The sequence below is a fragment of the Mycteria americana genome, chromosome 3, assembly GCF_035582795.1.
Source record: "Mycteria americana isolate JAX WOST 10 ecotype Jacksonville Zoo and Gardens chromosome 3, USCA_MyAme_1.0, whole genome shotgun sequence".
Taxonomy (NCBI): domain Eukaryota; kingdom Metazoa; phylum Chordata; class Aves; order Ciconiiformes; family Ciconiidae; genus Mycteria; species Mycteria americana.
Window position 1 is genome coordinate 83,315,906 of NC_134367.1, and position 22,208 is coordinate 83,338,113.

Consider the following 22,208-nt stretch of genomic DNA (forward strand, 5'->3'; position numbering starts at 1 on the left):
CTTTCAGGGTCCTGTGATTCTTTGGTTAGCGTTCAGTTTTTTGAGAGCCTTATGGGACCCAGCAATAAGGAAAATATACCTATGCTGGTGAGGTATTGTATGTTAAATCCTTTCATGTGTTCATTTCAGTCTTTTCAGTGCAGAGCAGATGGATAAATTGTTTTGTGAGCTCCCTACAGGGAAATCAAACAACTTATTTACTGTTGTTTTTCTTCCTATAATACTCTTGAGCTGTTGATAGTTCCACAAGAAATTCTGTACAAATGCTGGTGGATGGGTGAGGGTGGGAAAACAGAGAGTTTTGAGATACTCTTAGAACGCTTCACTTGCAGGACATGGGACTTTTAAGCGAGTCACCTAAGCATTTCCTCTGTTTCTGACCGTACTGCACATAGCGTGGGTGGCTGCCTGCCTTGTGTTCCACACCTCATCCCCTCCCTGCACCGCTCCCCACCCCCCCCCCCCAAAAAAAAAAAAAAAAAATTCCAAGATTAAGCCTGTCAAAATTGCCACCTTCATTGTGTCTGGAAGGCTCCATAACAGGTTGAATGAGGCGGGTGCACTGACTCTACCGCCACTGTGATGCCTAGGTATAGATAGAGAGGGGTGGTGCCCCTGAGTTGCCAGCTCTGCTTTGCACCCTATCGTCCTACTGTATGGACTGGACCATTTATAAATGACTGTGCTGTGGTGGAAGTCCGAGTTTTTCAAGGCTTTGTTCCTCGCATGCAGAACATACAGCTACTGTTCCAAGGGAAGCATGTTATATCTGTTCATCTTCTGTAACAGAGGCCCATGAAAGGGGAAATACTCAGCAAACCAAAGTAAGTTTTAGAACAAGAACCTGCTGGGCTGGTTTTTTTGAGTTTTTAGGTGAGTCTAAATGAACAGCAATCCATGAAAGTATGTCACTTCCAGTACGGAGTCATTATCTGAGAGGGATACCTGGGACCTTTGTTTGCTGGTAGGCAGCTGGTCTATGCTACTTGTGAAAACAAAACTGCTCAGCAACATAACGGGTAAGAATCTGTTTTGGAAGACTTTGAAAATACTTAAAGGTAAAGACTGCTTGAGGTAGTTTATCTTCCTTGGGTTTCTGTGCCAGTTAAGGGAAGGTCTTCTCATTTTCACGCAGTGGAACAATTCACGGCAGCAAGATGGTAGTGCGAGGGCTGTAACACGTGCATAGGGAGCGGGAGAAGTCTTAATTCCAGGGCAGTGCTTTGGCAGAAGGTAGTGCCTTGCAGCGCAGTATGTTACACTGCTGCAAAGCTGCTGACATGAAGTATGACTTGATAGCAGAGGAAGTGCCTCCTCTAAGGTTATTACAGTGAGATGCGGCTTTGTTCCAGTTCAGTGTGAGAACCCGCTTCTGTAGAGAGGTTTACTTTGTACAGTGCTCTGAACCCCACAAACGTTCTGAATTTTTTTACAGAATTTGGTGCCATTTTGGGAATATCAGGAAATATTGAATGTTTTGAAATTGGAGATCAGTTGGACAAAGTATGCTTGAGATCCTTTTTTTTTTTCCTGAAAACTGTGTTGACAGCTTTTACATTTGATATTCTATATTTTTTTGCCTTTCAGAGTTGCAGGATCCAACTACAGTTGTCACTGTCCAAAATTATTTAAATTGTTTTGTGTTTACCCGTGTATGCTTTGGTACCAAAAGCAGTCTTGGGAAAGCAATGTTGAAGATGATAGTTAGGAAACAGGCAAGAGCTTGGTGTTTGTATACGTAAGCCAGATAAACAGCATGTGTAGGACAAATAGCTAAAAAGCTTTACTTTGTTGGTTTTTGTGTCTCTGTGCCCTATCAAAAGTTAACTTTATTCTAACCTTTGTTTACAGTCTGGAGTGTGGTGGGGGGAAAAAGGAGTTTTGATGGAGGCCTCTGTGTAAATCTGGTAGTGTAACTCGAAGTCCAGCAGAAATCCAGGAGGAACCTCAATCACTTTCGGGAAAGAAAAGAGACCGAAGAAGCAGATGCTAGCTGGGGTGGATGGTGTGGGAAGGGAAGAGGATAAAGGGGCAGAGAAACAGAGTGGGGAGAAATGGGGGTGTAAGGGTGCCTGTGAGTTGCCGAGGAGAGGGAATTGGTTTGTGAGGCCAAGTTCAAAGGGAATGGCAGGAAAAAAGTCACCAGATATTAAGTGTCAGCAACTATTCTGTGTTTAAATGATTTCCTTTTCCACTGAATTTAGGTTCCTTGATCTGGTGGAAATTACTGGATCTGACTAGATATAAGGAAGAAAGTTTTTACAATGAGGGTGCTGAAGCACTGGAGTAGGTTGCCCAGAGAGGTGGTAGATGCCCCATCCCTGGAAGCATTCAAGGTCAGGTTGGACAAGGCTCTGAGCAACCTGATCTAGCTGAAGATGTCCGTGCTCATTGCAGGGGGGTTGGACTAGATGACCTTTAAAGGTCCCTTCCAACCCAAACTATTCTATGAAATTTTAAAATTTGTGGATTGGTTTTGACTTATGGCAGGCAAAATAGTCTGGGAACAAATTACAAGTGTTATAAACTGTTCTCTCTTATTGCTTGCTTTCTTAGAATATGGCCTTTTCTGGATGAAGTAGAACAGCATAACTTCTGGGTGCTAGAACAGTGATGGATGGTGGAAATTGGAAATGTGGCTAGGCTGAGCTAAGCTAGCATCTTTAGTAGTTTTTAAACAGTTTTTGGTTTTGCATCTACTGATCCAGGGTGCTTGGGAAAGGTATCAGCTTAATTCGAGGGTAAAGTTTTATTTCTTGAAGGGCACTGGAGATAAGAAAGGAACAATGAAAGAGGAAATTGGATGTATGCATTTGAGGTTATGTAGACTACTAAATGTGAGAGTGGGAGACCTGGAATACGAGAAAACATTGAGCACTATTGTGGGAATTCATGAAGGGGAATGCACGGAGCAAGAGAGGAAGAAAAAAGATTTTCTTTAACCAAAATTCTGGCATCTAGGTACTCATCCATAATGAATGGATGTACTGTTTTCAGCTCAGTTACCACAAAGACTTCCTTTATCTTCTCTCTCCTCTTTTGTTTCTAGAGCAAAGCTTCAAGTTTCCTTGTAGCGTTCCCCACTGCAGTTTTTAGAGCAATTGGTTTGGGGGTCTGTGCACGTAATTATATTCTCTTTATAGGTCTCTGTATGTAATATCCATTCTATAAGAAAGAATATTTGATACCTTTTCATCAGTGTGCCTTGCCACAGAAGGAAAGTAATGTTGTCTAACTGCATTTTGATTTTGGTGGTGCTGGATCTGTACATAGCTGGTGGCTTAAACAGAAATGCAAGCCGTTTTCTTCACATATTATAGTCCTTGGGGAACACTGCACAATTTAATATATGCCACATTTTAAAATCTGTGCTATTTTCTTTCAAACTTCAACTTAAAGCAACTCTGCACCTACTCATTGGTGTTTCTTAGCCTAGACTTTGTGCTTCTTTGTTGTGCATTTTTACAGCATGGCTTTTAAAAGTATGAAGATAAACCTTTGTGGAACACTTCTTATTATCTGTGCTAGTTTTGGACTTCTATCACAAAAAAAAAAAAGGTGTTCAAACGGTGTTCTCCATATATACCAGTAGGATGGTATTCTCAGTATATTCAGGTTAGGCAATAACAAAGGAGCCTTTTCTTTGTTTGACAGCTGGAACAAAGCACTTTAGATTCACAATATGTGCTTAAATAGAGCCTGGTACAAAAAAATCCCAACATAATCTGACTGTGTCTAGTCATAAAATCCTTGATATAAAAGCCCAGATATAGTCCATCAGGTTTTTTTAATTTCTTGTTAGAGTATTTAGAACTTGCTTTATAAAAATGACCAGTATTTCACAATATAATGGAATTAGTTGTAGAGTATTGCATTGTTTCACTGTTAATTGACTGGCCTGTCTTCTAGTCAACCCATGGCATTTATTCAGAGGCAGTGAAGAAAGGCAGATGTTGGCTTAGAGATTCCTGGAGCAAGGAAAGGGACATAGTGAACTGGGATTGAACAGTCCTCAGTCGACATTAAGATATAGCTGACAGTTGTTCATGTATGTGAACTGTGCTGATTGGAAACCTTTACCAACGCCCTTCTACCATGTCCAATAAAAGAAGGAGCTGTATTGCAAGTCAAGGAGCTTTGCATTGATTTCTGCTAGCTTCCCTGTCTTGAGGGATCTTTTTAAGAGTATAATTTAATTCAGGTTAGGGATCTGTGCCATTGTGCTGCATAGCCTTACATTTTAAAAAATGCAGATTCAGCCTGGAATCAGTGGTACGTGGGGTTTTGTTTTTGGTTTTTTTTTTGTTTGTTTTTTTTTTCTTTTTTTTAATTTCTGTACAATTTCATAGGTAGTGACAGTACTGTCAGCACTGCTTCGAAAATAAAGTTGATATCCAATAAAATGCACCAGCAATCAGCTTGTTTTTTCCTTTAATGTATCTTTCGATGTTATTGTAAATTATTTTTACTGTAAAGTTATATTAGAAATGTAGGTATCTCAGTGGTTTCATTGGAAATTTGATGTTTATGAAAGAATATGAAAAACAAACAGTCAACAGGGCACTGTTTATTTTGTATTGTGACTTGACTAAAACAGAAATGATGTCTCCAAAAATGCCTATGCATTAAAACCCTTGTGCTGTTCAAAGGAATTTACAAATGCAGCAAATCTGAAGATAAGGACTATATGGGATAGACACTGTATAGAATTGTACCTTTATTTTAGTGCAATTACAAAGATGAGTAAGGGGTTGCCACATACAGAAAACTGCCCACTATTTCAGCAACTGTTACGCATGTCAGGCACTTCAATAAATGTAATTACTCTAGTGTTAAGAAAATTATGGAAGTGGGTAGTTTATGCTGTAATGTAAAATACTTACGAAGCTCTTACTATTAAAAACTTTGCTGTTAAAAATACTATAAAAACTTAATGTTTTTCAGAAGTGTCAGATTAAGAGCAGTGGAGAATGAACTGCTTCTGGGACGCTGAAATTATTGTACATCATTTTCACCCATATTGTATGTCTGATGCTTTGTTCTCTCCATTTGTCTTTTTGGCTGTCATTTGTTGTGTTGATTGTAAACTTATTGGAGTAGGAGGTGGTTTTTTTTTTTTCTTCCTGTTGTCTGAGCCTAGTACGATTGTATGTGTATCATCTCTGTGAGCTGATAGTGGCAAATAACTGCTTTGCTTGCAGGATAGCCGTGTTACAGGAAATTGTGATGTAGGTTTATCCAGATAGTCCTGATGTGCCTTAAACACAGCCCAGAAAGAACAGCTGTGAGGATAGTTCAGCCTACATCATTGCCAGGCGATAATGAGAAAGAAACATGGGAAAGCAAAATTTTTCTAACCCTGGCCAAGTAACTTAAGAGATTAATCACCCAAGTCAGGACTCTGACACTTCCTGCTGGGCTTTCACCCCCCTCCTTTCCCAGAGGCGTGTTGGAAGAACCTTTCTGGCTTTGTGGCTTCTTGCTAATCTTCCTGCTGATGTTGAAAGTAACTGTACCTACACCCTCACCAAACCCACCGAGTCCTACGGCTTGTGCCCATAAATCACTGCTCCATTTAACTGTTATTACTAAGAGACAGAGAATGTTACAGATCTGAGTGGCAATCTGTCAGTGGTGTTGCTGCTATGGATGTTCCATGAAATAGGGGCACTGGTCAAAATTTATGCGGCAAGTCTACTCTAGGCTTGCACTAGTGAGCGCCTTTCTGGGAAGAAGTTTCATATACAGCATAGACTTTTCACTGTTAAGATGTAAACTGTAGGTGGGAAACTTGGTGTTGTGCTTTGGGGGAAGAATCGGTGAAACTTCTGAGAATTTAGCTTTTTGTTCAAAGCCTAAATGAATGCTCTTAAATTCAATATGAATTAGAGGGGGGAAAATCAATATCTGCCAATGTGTCAAGCTTCTTTTTGTAAGAAGCATAACAGCTGAGACGTGTTCTTGTATTTTTTTAAAGCTTTCGGACTTCCCAACTCTGCTGCAACACTGACATTCGGTACATTAAATTCTGAAATGTTATATATGTTTTAAGGACGCAGCAATTTCCTGGCTTGTAACTGGTATGGACTGATGGGGGGGAAAATGCAGAGCTTGCTGGGAGGCAGAGAGTCTGCTTGAGCAGTCCTTGTAAGAAATCCTGCAGACACTGTTCTCTGTTGCTTCTCTCGCAGGCACTATTTTGAGTACCAGGTTTTCTTTCCTTTCCTACCCCATCCAATTTATGTATACTGGTCTCTTGTCGCTAGGAAAGAAAAAGGAGTGGAGAGATGGTAGACAGCTGATATTGCCTGCAGCAGGGGAAGCTTGTGGCATCAAATGTGACATCAGGTCATCGCTGTGTATTTTGGCTACTCTGATGCCTTGAGTCTGGCTGGGACTGCAAGTAGACCTATTCTCTTGTACTCTTCAGGTTACTAGTCCTTTAACTTTAATTAGCACCAGAATCGGAGGCAAACATCCATCTAGCATCTCGGTAGGGTAAAGCAGGAATTAGAAGGGTTTGTCACCTCTACTAAGAGCGCCAAATAACTGAGGAATACACACAAAACAAAGAATTGTGGAGTAGTAGCATACTCTACAGATTTTGGCCCTCCTGCTCTTAGGTGATTTCTGTAGCACTTGCTTCCAACTCCAAAGGATGTTCAGCAGCTAGGAGTTTGATTTGCTTAGCAGTTCCTCAGAGTTGCCCTGATAGCTCAGGAGCACAGCTGGAGTGCTGAATTTCACAAAGCTGCCTTTTTGTTTGGAATGGAAAAAATTAAGTGGTGGGTAAGCAGGGTAATTTCATTTGTGTTTTGCTCTAGCAACCATTATGCTCTAGCCTTTTATGAACTGAACACAAATGTTTGGCTGTGGTACCCGGGGGCTTATAACATTGTCTGGAAAGCTTTAGCCTCTGCTTACTGGCCTTTGCAGGAGCTACTTTTTCCACTGACTGCTGGAAGTATTCCAAGGACCCTGACCCAAATAGCATTTTAGTTCAGATTAGGTGTGCGAGCCTTTGAAAGGAATCTCTAAAGTGTCCTGTTTACTGTACTTTGCTTTGCATTGTAGAGCAGTCTTGGAGTGCATGGACTGGTTTTCTTTCAGGTGGAACAAAGTCTTGAAGATATGCTCTAGCGGTGTACCCAAGGGGCTCCAACTACTAACTGGCCTTCAGTCCGTGGGACTACACTAAACCTAGTCTGAAGTAAGACCCTCTGAACTGCAGATGTTGGTTGCTCAGTGCTGAACTGTTTTGCTCTACAGATGTGCTCCTGTTAGTCCACATAGTTGCAAGGGTAGGCGTAGCTCTGGGGTACAGCTGCTGTCCCTGTCGCTCCAACAGGCTCTTCCAGTGTCTGTCCTCAGCCCCATGCCGCCTTGGACCCAGCCTTGTCTGGGTGTGCAGTTTGACTCTGCGCTGGGTTTATTTTGTTGGTTTCTGTATGCAGGGCTGAATGGAAGGTAGAAAAGGTTTTGCTCTGTGCCAGTAACCAGACAGCACATGGTAAGGGCTGGCTGTTCAACTATCCACATGTAATCTGAAGCTCCCTTTTACACGCATCTGCTGTGTTAGGACTTGCAAGGAATTGAGTATCTTTTACGGTGTATCTGTTTGGTACTGTTAAATGGTTAATTATTTTATCCTTAAATTAAGAGCACACGCATACTCCAGTTGCTTGTAATGCCTTCATTTCTGACCACAGTATATGTCTTTACATGTCCTATTTGGATATTAATTTGTCTGCATGTTCTTCTGGAAGTACTTTTGCAGGACACCAATGCTAATAACTGAGCTGTAGACACCTTGCTTACTGGGCTGTTCTCGAGCTGCATTTCAGTCACGTATTCAAGCTCTGCATTAGACTCCTCACTTTCTAGCCTTTATAGCATTGCTTTAGCTAATGTAAGTCTCTCTTCTGTCCTGGAGAATGAGTGGTGCAATTTGAACATGACAATGCCTAAGTTATTAATGTACAGGGAAAGTGACGAAGGAATGTTTTGTTTCATTTACAGTGTCAAACAAACAAACAAAACCCCCCCAAAAAACAAACACCACCCCCCCCCCCCAAACCAAAACCCACCAAAAAACAACCAGAAAAACCCCCAAACACCTAATAAGATCATCAGACTTCAGGTTTAAAATTACCAAATGGGGTATGTGTTTATATAATTCATAATTCCATTTTTAAATTCTCTGTCATAGTATATTTTGGAGACCAAAAGCATAGATAGCCTGAGAAAAGAGAAGTTTCTGGTAGATGTGGTGGTATGGTGGATAGATGTCCACCTGTTGGTGGTGATTAATTTTTTTTTTTTTTCCCTTTTCCAGGGGCACTTTGCACCCTGGTTCTTAGTCTGTTCTCTAAGGGTCTGTTGCTGTGTGTGGTTGGAGACAGACTGCTAAAAGAGGGGTCTTTGGATCTGAACCTGGGGCTTCTTTAGTTCTTACGAAATAGGTAACAATATATTTGATGCTGAGTATACAAAAACACTTCAGTCATCTTGGAAGCTTTAAGTTTTTAAGAAAGCAAATGCTGGGGAGGTTACGTGGCTCTGGAATTATCTAGCAGGTAAGAAAAAGATTTTAGGGCTGCAATGTGTGATTTATGCATGTAAACCCTGTACAAATCCTGGTTTAGATCCTTCAGATTTTTGGGGGAAGTGAAGGAAAGAGGGAGGGGATTCTTTACAGGATTGTGGGGCAGGATCAAATGGCCTTCTCTAGTTGAACTAGGTGAAGAAACATTTCTTTAACGTCCAGCAATTTGTAGAATAGCACAATTGATCATCTTCCCACCTATCAGCAAAGAACAGACATAAATAAACATAAATATATGCGGTATGTAGCAAATGAGGTTCTACTCTTACTGTGATGATTTTCTTAAATTTTTTAAATGATGATACATAGTTCTGATAAAGTGAACCTTCTCTTCAAGGGAATAAAACCAACATCAGAATATGTAAAAAGTAGAGAGGTAGCCAGATGTTCTCACATGGTCAATTAAAAATTATGGAAATTGCTTCCTTTGCTCAAAGCTATTACAAAACATGATATTTGGAGACAATGCAGCTCTTCGACTGCTGTCTGTTTAATTGAGAACAGCAGTTAGTCAGCATCTTCCAGGCCTGTACCCTGGGTTGGCTTTAATTTGAGTGGGATGTCTGAAGTGCACCAGGCAGTAACAGGTTGGGATGGAGGGTAATTTAAGGGTTGATTTTAGCTGTTTGCAGTGAAGTAGAAGCTTCTTCTAGGGTATCCGTAGGACTGCTGCAAGGCAGCAAGCCAGCAACAGAATACAGTGAAATAAAAGGCTGGTAAAGAGAATTAAGCCTTATTCCAAATACTTGTCTGTAAAACAGTATGTATTTAATATGTTAAAGTTCCTTCATTTAAGAACTTCATCAAATGGGGGAATTGCTTTTTGCATGTAAGCTGCGTGTTAAACGTCTTGTTTTGAGGTGAAGTATGGGACAGAGGAACAAAGTATTAAGCCTTTGTATATGATGGAGGTATTGAGTGCATGTGGCTTCTTTCAGTGTCTCAGTCCATCAGTGAGCTCTGGGATCCTGTGAAGGTCTTTTCTGTGTTGAAGTAACGTGCTTAAAAGACTAAAATGAAGGTAAAAGAAAGTGGTGTCCTTGAGTCTGATGGCATATGAATAGCGAAGGCCTTCTATGTCTGCTTCTTGGCTGGAAAATCCTAGAAAATATGTTGGGAAGGGTTCTCAAGAGAACACATTTGTTCTTTCTGGCCTTGACCTTAAAAACTGTGCCAGAGCTATTCCTGAGAGCTGTTTGTCTGACCTGAAAACCAACACTGGCAGAGATTTCCTGGCTGTCCCAAGCAGTTAGTGCTTTACTCTCTCTAATGATTTTCCTCATCTCCTTTGCTGCAACTCGGGTTTGTTACTGAGGACTCAGGTTTTGAGGAGAGGTGAAAAGCATCGTATTACCGCTTTTTTTGCAGCTTCCTGCTATGTAATAGTACTGGAAGTTACTCCCCTCAGTCTTTATCTCCACTCGATCGAGGAACCCTGCTTATTGCCATCTTTTTCACTTGTCCTATTTGCTAGACCTGTGATCCATTTCCATTACTTCTGCTTGATCCAGAACTCTCTTGAGCTGCAGCGCTGAAAGCTGGACTGAGATAAGCCTTATTTGCATGGTTGCCTGCTCCGCAGCTGGCACTGAAGTGCCTTGGTCTCTCTATGCACTAAAGACATCAGCCAGGTCAAACCAAGGGGTCTCCTTTCCAGGAGAGGAGCCTAAAAGCCAAGTGCTGCAGCGTTCAGCTCGGCGGTGGTGGAGTCTCTTGAGACGTAAACCCTAACTGCAGTGCGGAAAGGGTAAACCATCATTTAGTGCTGAGAGATGACGAGCAGATATGGCCAGCAATAGTACTTACAAAATGCCAGTGAAACAAATTATTTAGAAACGTCTGTTAGTAGAAACTAATTGAATTCTGTGTAGACTGGAAAATATAAAGCAGGATGCAGCCAAGAATTAGAGAGAGAATGAATTGGCATGTGGATCCCCTCATCTGTTTTCCTTCTCAAAATAGCCTGTTTCTAGGGCCAGGATGGGTAGGAGTCGAACGATGAAACAACTGGACACACCAACACAGTGTGAGCATAATTATGTCAAAGAACAATGACAGCATCGCCGAATGGCTGTAGAGGGTTGCCACAACTCCTGCTTGGGTAACACAGGAAGCCCAATGGTGAATGGTTTGAGTAAAAGGAAGTGTTTCCATGTGTTTTGGCATTCAGCGGTCATTGGTCACAATCCAACCTTTACTTTTCTGTTTATAACAGTGGTATTTTTGATGGCTGTGTTTGAAACTCCATGTGAAACGTGAATGCTGATATATTTTTCTGGTCAAAGTATGGGCTCAGAAGTTTCATGTAGGCCCAAATTCTAGTTTCGTTGTGGTGGTAGGGATAGGACGAATCTGTTCAGCTGTGGTCCCCGAGGAACACATCGCAGATGTGGTTCACCTGCACTGCTGAAAAGGTGTTTCTCCTTTGCAGGAAGAGTATGCACATGTGTACATGTGGTTGCTGGGGCAAGGCCTGGACCCTGCAGTAACCTGGGTGGTGATCATTTCAGCTAGAGCCTTCTGGCAGCGTTTTGCACCCTAATAACAACAACAACAACATGAGTTTAACTACCCTGGAATGGTCTGCTGGCCTAGGGAGAAAATCTAGTCTCATTAGTACTTTCTGCGTCTTTATTCCACCCCATCGGCACAGAAGCAGAAGGGAGATCAATACTAATGATAGATTATGGTAAAAATGTATCATTTCACTAAACTGGCAAATGTAAACAACCCCTCTTCTTAAAACTCCTTTGAGGATAAAGAAAGAAAATAAGCAGTAAAAAGCATGCACAGATGGATGTTACTCTGATAGTAACATGTATTGAAAATGTTGGAAGGGAGGGAATGCTAATCACACAAAATTGTAGGCAATGAGGTCATGAGGAAAGTACTGAACTGTAAAGGTTTTCCATTTGTGGGCTAGCTCAAAACTCTCCGATTTGACTAATGTATCATCAAAGGTGTTCTGGCTTGGACCAGCCAGGCTTGTTATCTGTGATGTATGTGATTTTGCTAGTATACTGGCACTATAGAGAATAGAGAATATACCTACCAGAAATAATAATTTGTAATTGGAACTATGTTCCTTTGTTTTCTACACAGCAAAAGAAAACAAAATAAGAACTAACTTTTAAAGAGGTGTTTACTCTAAGAAATTTATAGAGTTATGGTAGAGTCAAAGCACTCTCTTAAGGACCACTGTTATTTGTATTTAAAGTTGAAAGTAAATCTTTTTGTTGGATGATAAAGTAAGCATAATTCAGGAGAGCCTGGAATGAGGTAATTGTTTAATTGCTATAATTGCATGTGCATTTTCTGCTGAAATATATTGCTGAGATCATGTGTGATTCTTCAGTTCTTGACCTAGTAACAATGCAATTTTTTAAAAGGTCAGACTTTAAATGTATAACTGCCATCTAAGATTGTTTTAAAACTAGAGCAGTGAAGAGTAGGAGTTTTCTTTGAATTGAATTCAGAGCTGTTACTCTAGGAAAAAAAGAGCACAGATGATAACTTTGAGCCAATTCTTCGGAGCCTTACCAAATTAAAACTCTGCGAAAGTGCTGGGAAGCCTGCAGTTTTGTCCTTGTCGTAGAAGAAAGTATCTGATGTTTTCCATTGTAGTCTTAGTAATTCATCCTTGAGCAAAACAGACTGATATATTTTATCAAAAAGGGAAGAACTGTCTGTGAGGTAGATTTTACTTTTTGTTGACAGACCTTTTTTCTTCTTCAGGTAAAATGGAACCTTTTTGTCACTGCTAAGTAACTTTTCTTTTATTTAATTTCTAGCTGATAAATTTAGACGGAAGCTGGAAGAACTGGAGAAAGAAAAAAATACTTTAAAATTTCAGCTTCCTTCAAGGCATCCTTCAATTAGCAGTTTTTTGGATAGGTTCATTACCCAAGTTCAAGCAGCACTGCGCTGTGCTGCCGATCATCGGTAAGTTTGTTGATTCCTTATTATGTAAAATGATGATTCTGTTTTTCTCTAAATGTGGAATACAATTTATGAATAATTTTAATAAAGAGTTTTAAGGACCTTTTAACATAGCAATATGGAGCTAGTTTATGAAAATCCCGCCCACCCCCCCTTTTTTTCTTTCTACAATTCTTTCAGAATTGCCCTGAAAAACATTGATCATGATGAACTGGTGAATTAAATGGAACTTTTCACACTGATGTTGAGTGGGAATGGGATTGAATCCTTGACACGGCAGCTTGAGCATACAACAGCAAGGCAGCTTGAGCAACGGTTCCCTGTGGAGTTAATTCTGATGCTCCTTTTCAGGCAATGAAAGGATATTTAAATATACAGTAAAAGCAGATTCTTTTTTGATATGCGTAGATCTTTGGGAGCTCTCTTTTATGTGTCACTTGTTAGGTGGCAGTAATGTGCTCAGCACTGTACAAAGTCGCAAAAATAAATTCTCAGCCTTCTCTTGAAGGGATAACAACTTCAAAGATTGGAGGAATGTGAGATGTGTTGGATGACCCAAGGGAGATAGCTTAGGAAGGAAAAAGTTGTGTCTATTTCTAGGTCCTTCTTCAGCTATACAACTGGTTACTGTTCTTAGAAGTAAGGATTCTTCATAGGTATTGGAAGATATTCTCAAATGCAATAGCACAAATGAAAGAAGAAAAACCTTTTGTTTTCTGGCAGCTTGGACATATAAAGGCTGCGGTGTGCTAGTCAATACATTTGAGTGTGATTTTTGATATACATGAAAATTAGATAAAATCAGTACAGATAATAGGATTTTATTGCGAAATTCGAGACTTTTAAGGGTATTTTTACCCTCTATTTAACTCCCTAGTAATAAGGCAGGTTTAAAAAAAACTGTACTCCCTCAGAGCTGTTTCCTTCTACCTTCTGAGGCCCTAAGAAGCTGTTTTACCATTCCTTAAAGATTAGGATACAACATTCTGTATTTTGTCATTAAGATGTGTTAGCTCTATGAATTAATTTGTAATGATTTTGGCTTTAGAGATGGTATTGTCTTCAGTGTCATAGAAATTGAGTCACTAAAGCATCCTTGAAATAGACAGTCTGCTTATTTTTTTTTCCTATATAATATGTATATATAATGTATTTTTATATATAAAATGTATACTCTGTCTATATATGATATATATATTTATGAAAGCGTTCCTGTTCCTTGGATGATTATATCTGTAACTTTTCTCTTTGCACAGGTCTGAGAGCAGTGCCATTCTTCAGGGTCAGATGAATATCCTCTTCGCTTTTCTGTCTTGTGCACACTCCTTTCTTTGAGCTTCTGTTTGACTGTTGTTATGACACACTCTCTTTTTCTCGCTTGATTCTTGTAACCTTTCACACTGCTTTGTCTGTGATCTGACTCTTGTTGATTCAGCAAGCGTACCCTTTGTCTTCAATAGGGATGTTTTAAAATTTTTCTGTTCCAACAGTATTTTTAGATAGTACAGGGTGGAGAACATGACTGCTTCTTCAAGGAAAATTTGTAGGCTTCAGTTTTTATTTTCATTTTGAATCGGAACAAAAGCAATATACCCAAGACTTCTTTTTTCACCTGGAAAATTAAAAAGATGATCAGACTAGCCCCAGAAGACCAGATCATTGCAGTTTTACTGTAGTCAAGCCAGTCTCATGTTTTTGCAAATAAAGAATTTTTTAAATGAAAAGTGTGTATGGCAGGTTCTTTGTTTAATACATGAGACTGAAATTCATGCCCCGGTTTTGTTTTACTTGATTAAATTGAGATTAGTTTTTTTAGGTGAATGCATTCAGTGTTGACACAGGATAATTGGGGACATGGTGGTAGGAGCCAGGTTTGGTTATGTTTAGCTTAGGAACAATACTGTGTTTGTGCAATCACCCAGGTTTGGTGAGATCAGAGAGAGATCTTGTTTCTGTTTCCTTAGTACCAAATAGGCAGATGTACATAGGATTTACAAGGAGGTTCTGAGAATAACCTGTGTTTATTGTGGAATGTTTCCTAAATTTTGACCATCCACTCGGAAATTTCTATGGCGTACAGCTCTCGGAAAGATGCAGCTCTTACTAAAAGAAGGCGGCTTCAGAGCTGCTGGGAAGCGTGGTTGGCTGGTCAGTGGCAATGATTGTAAGGCACATATGCAGTGATGGCCTAGCACCTCATGATACAGGTGTCTCTTTGATCTATTTTGTTATTACAGAAATACAGTTACACTGTCATTATGTCTATTTTGTTTAGGTATTAATGCCATTTATTTTAGTGCCAGGGTTTTATTTTGCTTTTTCAGTATGTTCTTCAGCCCATAGAGAGGGAGTAAAGCATGCTTGTCTTCTGATGGTCCTGCAGAAGAGATGGGAACCTCTTGTTCTACACATTTGTTAAACAGCTGTGCATGGAGATCATAATTACGTGATTAATCATGCTTAAACCAGACTTGTAATGCATGTTTTGTATGTGGCGTGGATGTATGTGCTTTGCAAGATTATGATGGGAAATCATGCTTCAAAAACATCCTTTGTTTGAGACAGTATTTTTTTAAACAAGATGTTGAAATACATCTGTACCTTTTAGGTGGAAATGCACACGGTTGTCTAGAGATGGACACAGAAATGCAATTGGCCTTGCAAGCACGCATGCCCTTATGCAGGAATGTGCAAGACAAAATAGGTTTGCATTGTTTGCAGGTGTATTCTGAGAGGCTGATTATAGACTTGACACTTAATGTAATGCACTGATTACCTTGGGGTCCAATCATGCAAAGATTTACAGCTGAGGGTTGTACCGACCACTGTGAGGAATCCCACTGACTGCGATTTTGAAAGAACTCGCTGTGCAAGAGAGAAGTAAAATTTGGCATCGTGGAGCAAACACTCCAGATGATCTCTAACGTAGTCTCCAAAAGCTGACAGAAGCTGCAAAAATGGCTTTGGCAAGTTTCTAAACTTCTGTCTGAGAAAGATTTTTCTCTGTATTGATAGAAATTACATGCTTTAGTTTTGTCTCTTTCAAGGCAGTGATGGATAAATTTCTGAAATATGAAAAAGCTGAGGGAAGCCTGAAGCTATACAAGTTTTCCTTTTTCCTTCTTCAGCGTGTTGTAAAAACAGTGTAAATGTTTGAGATAATAAAGGAAGATATGCCAAGGAAAAATCTCTTGTTCTCTAACTGTATCCGTTTAAGATGCAGTCATTTTGGTGATGGAGTGTTATGACTCTGAAGGTAACATGTAGCATTCTGATCTATTTAGTCTTTGAGATGTCGATACTCAGCCATAACGCTAATTTTTAGCTCCTTTCATTTTTTTTCAAAGGGTTAGACATGAAGAAACCCAGCTTTGGCAAGAAAACGAAGATAAACTGTTGAGGTCCACTTACCAGGAGAGGATGCAGGTTTCAGCCACAAAACGAAACCAACTTTTTCAAGAAAAGAAACGGTTACAGGTAACAAGACTGCAAAGTTGTCTATAAGAACCAGTGCTGTGGGGAGAAAAGCTTGTAAGCTGTCACACAGAATTAAATAAATTTATTGCAATAGTGACTTTGCTTCTGTGCAGCAATTAGAGCCTTGGCTCTAGTCCAGTTGATAATCTAAGTGATGATTGGAGATGGCAGCCACAGGAGTTGTGTTAATCTCATTATGGAGAAGCTGAACTGGAAGGCTTGGTGGCTTGTGTGTGTGCTTTAACTTTCCTCATTATCTTTTTAAGTGTGCTCTTTATGTTCTAATTTGCCACTTTAATATTTCACTCATCTTCAGAAGTTTTTATTTGAAGACAAAAAGTTTTGAAGGAAGCAATCTTTCATCCGTTTCTGGTTAGAATTGATTATAACTACATGATTTACGAGCTTTTGTTCCTGAAAAAATGATGGATTGCATTTCATAAGGTTGAAGGAATCGTCATGGAGCAGTTGGCATTTGCCAACAATAACTTTGCACTGACACGTGATGTCACAACGTGGTAATTTGGCAAATGGAATGTTTTTAAGATGGCTTCTGTCCAATTTTAAATCTGCAAGCCTTTTAAGCAAAATCTAGCTCTTTCTTTTCACTGTCCTTCAAAAATCTCAGTTTACTGTCTAGTACAAGTCTTTGCTCCACCTCCTTTTAAACCTTGGCTATCACACTTGGCGATGTGACATCTTAGAGAGCCAGTAGGTCTGGTTTTCTTTTGTCTGTGGTGTTGTCTTGAAATTTCATTATTTTTGATATTTCCTTTGGTGGATCTGATGGTATAATCATCCGTGTGTACATCCCCCCACATCCCCCCACACCCACCCGCCCCAGAATGAAATGGAGAAAAGCATTTTAGATGGCCACTGCAAAATCTTACTTAGATGAAGAAATGCCTTTTCTATCCTAGTCATCACCTTTGTATTGTTCGGATTTAGTTTATCAGCCTATAAGAGGAGACTTAGTCTAGTTCAACGTTATCAGTGTCCAGAAAACTGTTTTTGGTAATCTAGATGTCCAGCCAGCCACCTCAAGCTATTCAACTGAAAACTGCTGTACTTACGACTCCATGCTAGCTAATGTTTTTATACTTGCTTCAGGTGAATCTTTATTCCTATGTAGTTATACTAGGGACAGATTAGCCACATCATTGTATGGCATGCTATTTATGAGCATTTGATCAAAATTATCACGAATCCCAGGTTCTGGAGAAGGCTGGCTCCCAGCATCCCTTAAGGATTGCTCCTGCCCACAATCTCACATGATCTGAAATCATCATGATTCCCCCCCCCTCCCCCCCGCCTCGGCCCTCCTTTACCTTCCTTTTCCTTCTACTCTCTCTCCTGTGGTTCTACGTTTGTCTTTAGGGATTTGAGAGAGCCTGTGACGGTATCTAAAATTTACATATTAATGTTTCTACAGCAATCTGTACTTCTGGAGAACACCAGCCCATAAGTGAAGTTGGAGGTTTACAGTCAGTGCTGATTAGCTGTTGTGTTAGAAATCTCAGTTTAAACTCAAATCCACAAACTAAAATTTAGGCTTATGTTTAGTGAGCTGAATATCATCTGTTGTTCCATGCTGAGACTTTAAGTCCTTTTTATCTGTCCCTGGAGGCTGACCAAGAGCACATTAAAGGCTTCTTGGCATTTCTGGAAAAGAATGCAAGAGAATTCCAGTTTACTGACTAAAATTTCCATTCTCCCAAGAATGCCTGTGTACTATTCCCAAGCAGAACAGCTTTCTCTCTGTGAATACAGATTGTGTGCTTCTGGTATCTATTTATGTTGTAAAAACATTTCGGTACTAAAAGTGTGTTTGTAAAACCAAATTCTGTTCATCTCCCTTTCTGTTCCCATGTAGGTTGCTTATTGCAGTGATTGCAATTACTACGTTTTCACAGAATATGAAGGTCTTTGTATTAAGTAGGGCCTATTAAGATTTTGGCAGTATTCCCAAACCAGTAACACAGAGACAGAATTGTCCTTTGTGTGCACTAAAAGCCTAATTTGAGACTGAAAGAAACAAAACTGATGTTTTTGGCCTGCTGACCTTTCTGTCCTTGACAAATGCCTGTGGGTTGAAACATGGGCCACTCTGTTCTCTTGTCGCTAAATCTAAAACCAAAAAAGGAGGAAAATAATTGATGAATCTAGTGCGCAGCACTAATAAGTTGAAATTTTTGAGCCAGTCAACCTTTGAACATGCAAGAACTGTTTCTTGTTGTTTTAAGTGATAATCGGGGAGCTTGTTGCAGTGCAGCAAACCTGAAAATACGTTTGCTGACAAAATGAGCATTAGTGAACGATACTTCACTTAAGTTACATTTTGAAACCTTAACATTCTTTTAATGTTTTCAGTGAAGCACTTAAAACGTGAAGAAATGCCAAAGTCAGTTATCTGTGCATAGTATGTATGTTTTATGAGAGTCTTTAAATGAGCATGCCTTTTTTTTTCCTCGATCCCTGCCTCATACATTGCTGAAGATGGAAAGTGCTTGTTTAGATATTCAGAATACCATTTTATCTTCATTACTCAGTATTAGGCCCCAGAACCCTTTTATGGTATGCCACTCAAACCCTCTTTCGGATGCAATTTATTAATTTGCGAATGGGCTCTTTTTACCGCATTAATCAACATGGCATCTGAGTGATTCAAAACCACTTAATTTTATCTCTGTAACATCACTTTGGGTGAAGAGATATTCTTATTGCCATTTTACAGATAGAGAATGAAGAAGTGAATTACCATTAAAAGCTATATGGTTGTTTCTAATGTCAGTTTTGTAATGCCTAGTTATTTACCTGAAAAATGTGTGTGGTGGTTTTTTTTTTTTCTTCATTTTTCTTTTTAGCTGGACTGAATATGGTCAGAGCATGGAATTACAAGGTTTGATTTCTGTTGAGAGTCTATAGATAGCACTTCAGAGACCTCTCTTGTTGGTTGTATGGAAAATGGTGAACATTCAATCTGTGGCTGTGTGTTGAGATAATAGTTTAAGTTGCTTGCAAAGTTTCACAGAGGCTGTAAGAAATGTAGGAATAGAATCAAATTCTCCGGTATGGCATTCAGTTACTTTGATAGCAAGTAGTTCTCCTTTGATTTTTTTTTTTTTTTAAGTCATTTGTCAAATTCTGGGACAAATGACCAAAGGGCTGTATATTAAATAACTTTATTAACTCAGCAACCCAGACTCCTTCATGAAGTGCTCCTTCCTTGGGTGCAAGCTATCTGTTGGGTTTTCAAGGAAAAATTAGAACATGCTCTCGCAAGAAACATCAGTATCATAATGCATGGGGTTTGAACTTCTGGCAAGATGAGTGCAACTGAGGTTGAAGCCTGGTCATTTTAAGTCAGGGGAGGGATTTTGTGCTTTTAATTAAAATTAAATATTAATAATCAAGGGGACTGGCCAGATAGTCAGTGATTCACCACTTGCATCCTGTGCCTGATGTTGGATTGGAAGCCTAGAGGAACAATTGCAGGGATATTCTGCAGGAGGGCAGATAGACAGCTGATCATGTTAGCTGTCAATCTGTAGCAAGATTCTGTTGTAATGGTTGAACTGAGATTTGGGGGTTTTTGGGGGAAGTTTTTAACTTGGGAAATACCTGTGTATTTGAAAGGTAAAAGGTGACTGACGGTGTTGGAAGAGGAACGTGAAATTTGATGTTGAAAATGGAGGTGGGGAGTTTCAGATTGTGGAAGCACTAGAGTTTCTAAATACAACAGACATAAGAATTTTTGTGTGTCAACAAAAGAATGTCTTATTTAATGTTGTGCTAAATTGGACAACCTTAATTCATGCTACTTCTGAGACTTGTACTGCATTTTCCTAGGGGCAGAGGGGTTTCTTTAACAGGGTTCATAGTAAACTCAGGCTTCTGTTCTATGCAGAAAGAAATTGAAGACCTCCGAGCAAGACTGGCCATATTAGAAGCAAAAGATCAACAGCTACGAAGAGAAATTGAAGAACAAGATAGGCTCATTCAGTCACAGGACTGTGAACTGACTGCTTTACTTGGCTGCGTTTCTTTGAGAGAACTACAGGAAATAAGCAAGGCTGTGGATGACACTTTAGCATCCTCCTATCAAATTCCATTCAGTCTGGATCTTCCAGGGACAATAAAGAGGTATTTAAATTTCAATATGTTGTCAGTGATGTAGAGTTGTGTATCTGCCCAATGTACTGTTGAATTGGCTGTCAGTTGTTTTCTTCGTATTTGTGCCAGCTAATTAGCTGGATTCAGACACTTCAACATTTTCTAAGAACAGAGGTTGAAGTTCTAATATTAATATACTTCCTCAGGAAGGAAGACTTTGTAGTTATTTGAAGGTCTTGCACTTAATATTTTTTATGGTAAAGAGCCACCTACAGAAAGCATATGTATCCATCAACTGTTAATACCTATCATCAGTTTAAACTGTTTCATATTAACTGGTGGAATTTTTTCCCCAGCTTGGTAATGCAGTAATTGCAACATATTTCTCACAGCCTGAAAATGTGTACTGTGCACCATCCAAATAAATATTAGAGAAGCTTTTTGCTTCAGTGAACTTCCAATCATAATAAAGTCTGATGTGATGAGTGTTTGGCTCAGACAGTGGACTCAAGGTAGTGGGGGAAGGGATAAAGCATGAAGACTTTTGGTACACCTACAGTTAAATGCACAGCATATGGTTCCTTTGAATGGAAAAGTAGCTACTCTTGGTAACCTTTTGGAAATAGCCTCATTTTTATTTACAAAAGCAATAGAAGTGCTTCAGGGCCTGGACTGTACTGGCAGTCAATGAGACGTTGGTGATGGAACTTTGAAAGTGTTACTGCTGCTGTGCCACCAGGACAAAATAAAATCCTGTTTATCCTAACTTGCATTTCTTCCAGATAAGCAATAACTATGTTGCTTGCAATTTTTTTCTTCCTTCATGTTTATTGGATTTAGTTTGGTTATATTAACATTCATGAGAAATTGCTGCTCATGTGTGCTAATTTATACAGACTATTTTTTTTTAAAAAGTCAGCAGAACATTTTGTAGAGGACATATTCCTCTTTTTTGAGGTTTGTTTAAAATTTTGAATTAGGTTATGGGGAATAGTTTCTTAATTTAAGTTGAGTTTGTTTTAATAGTATCTTACACCTGTGTTTCTGAGATTGAGGAATAAAAGGTCTCAAGCATTCTGTCTGGGAACCTGTGGTTTGATTTGAGTTTTCTCTTAGTTTTGGATTTGCTTATGAAAGAATATTCATGGTTTTTTTTCTGTCACATTGCTGATGCAACGTTTGAGTTGCACTTAACTCTTTGGGAAATTACTTAAAGATGAGTTAAATTAATACTGGTTCAGGAAGAACTTGCTCCGAGTTCTTTGCTCACTAGCACCGTGAATAATAACACAGTCACTTGAAGGAATACAGGCATTCATTATTCCAAGTGGGTTCAGAACTTTAATGAAGGTTTAGAATTAATTTCTTTCCTTTCTGTTCATTTTTAAAAGATGCCTTGTATTTGAACTTTTCTGTTTTGGTTTTGTTTGTTGATCGACTTTGTGTCACCAGGGCTAATGATCAGGTGCTTCTGCTCTCTTTACCATAGCTGGAGTTCCCCTATTGCAAGTGGGGACAGATAAATGCTGGTTTGGGCTGCACAAGTAAGCACATTTAGGCAGGCATCTGTGACAGCCTTTGGGAACAGTTTAAATCTCCTATGTCAGTTTATAGTTGTGTGCTCTTGTCAAGCCCCAAAGCCTTTTCTGACCAGAACTAATGGCAGTGATATAGATGCCCACCTATGGCATGGTCACATGGAAGCTAGAGTCCTTGGTTCAGAATGTGGAAGCTCTGCATTTAGGTCCTCTGTAGCCTGTCTGGATCTGAACCTATAGCCTCAGAGCAAGCTTTTACCTGCTAAGGATTTCAGTGTCCTGGCAGGGAGCATACTCCATCACAGTTCTTAAGCTGGACCTTAATGTATCTGGGAATGCAAAGGCAGAAATCTGGCAGAAGGCCAGCAGGCAAGGGGAGATCTGACTCTGGGAGAGTGAAAGTGCAGAGAATGGTTATAGCATTCAGCTGAGATGAGAGACACTGACTTCGTGGTCATAGTTGTTGAGGGACTTGGCAGCTGTCCATTGATGAAGTGCTAGACTTTTTTCTTCTTCTTCTTCCCAACTTAAAAGCA

At 39.6% G+C, this 22,208-nt stretch overlaps 1 protein-coding gene across 9 annotated transcripts in view; it reads left to right on the plus strand.

The window, feature by feature from the left end:
• The window catches only part of DISC1 (DISC1 scaffold protein), a 212,929-nt gene that overhangs the window by 50,199 nt on the left and 140,522 nt on the right, over positions 1-22,208 (plus strand). For all 9 annotated transcript variants that reach the window (XM_075495878.1, XM_075495880.1, XM_075495879.1 and 6 more), the window contains 3 exons: positions 12,397-12,547; positions 15,892-16,021; positions 19,929-20,164. In XM_075495878.1, coding sequence (XP_075351993.1) covers positions 12,397-12,547; positions 15,892-16,021; positions 19,929-20,164 — 517 coding nt within the window. The remainder of the gene's footprint in view (positions 1-12,396; positions 12,548-15,891; positions 16,022-19,928; positions 20,165-22,208) is intronic.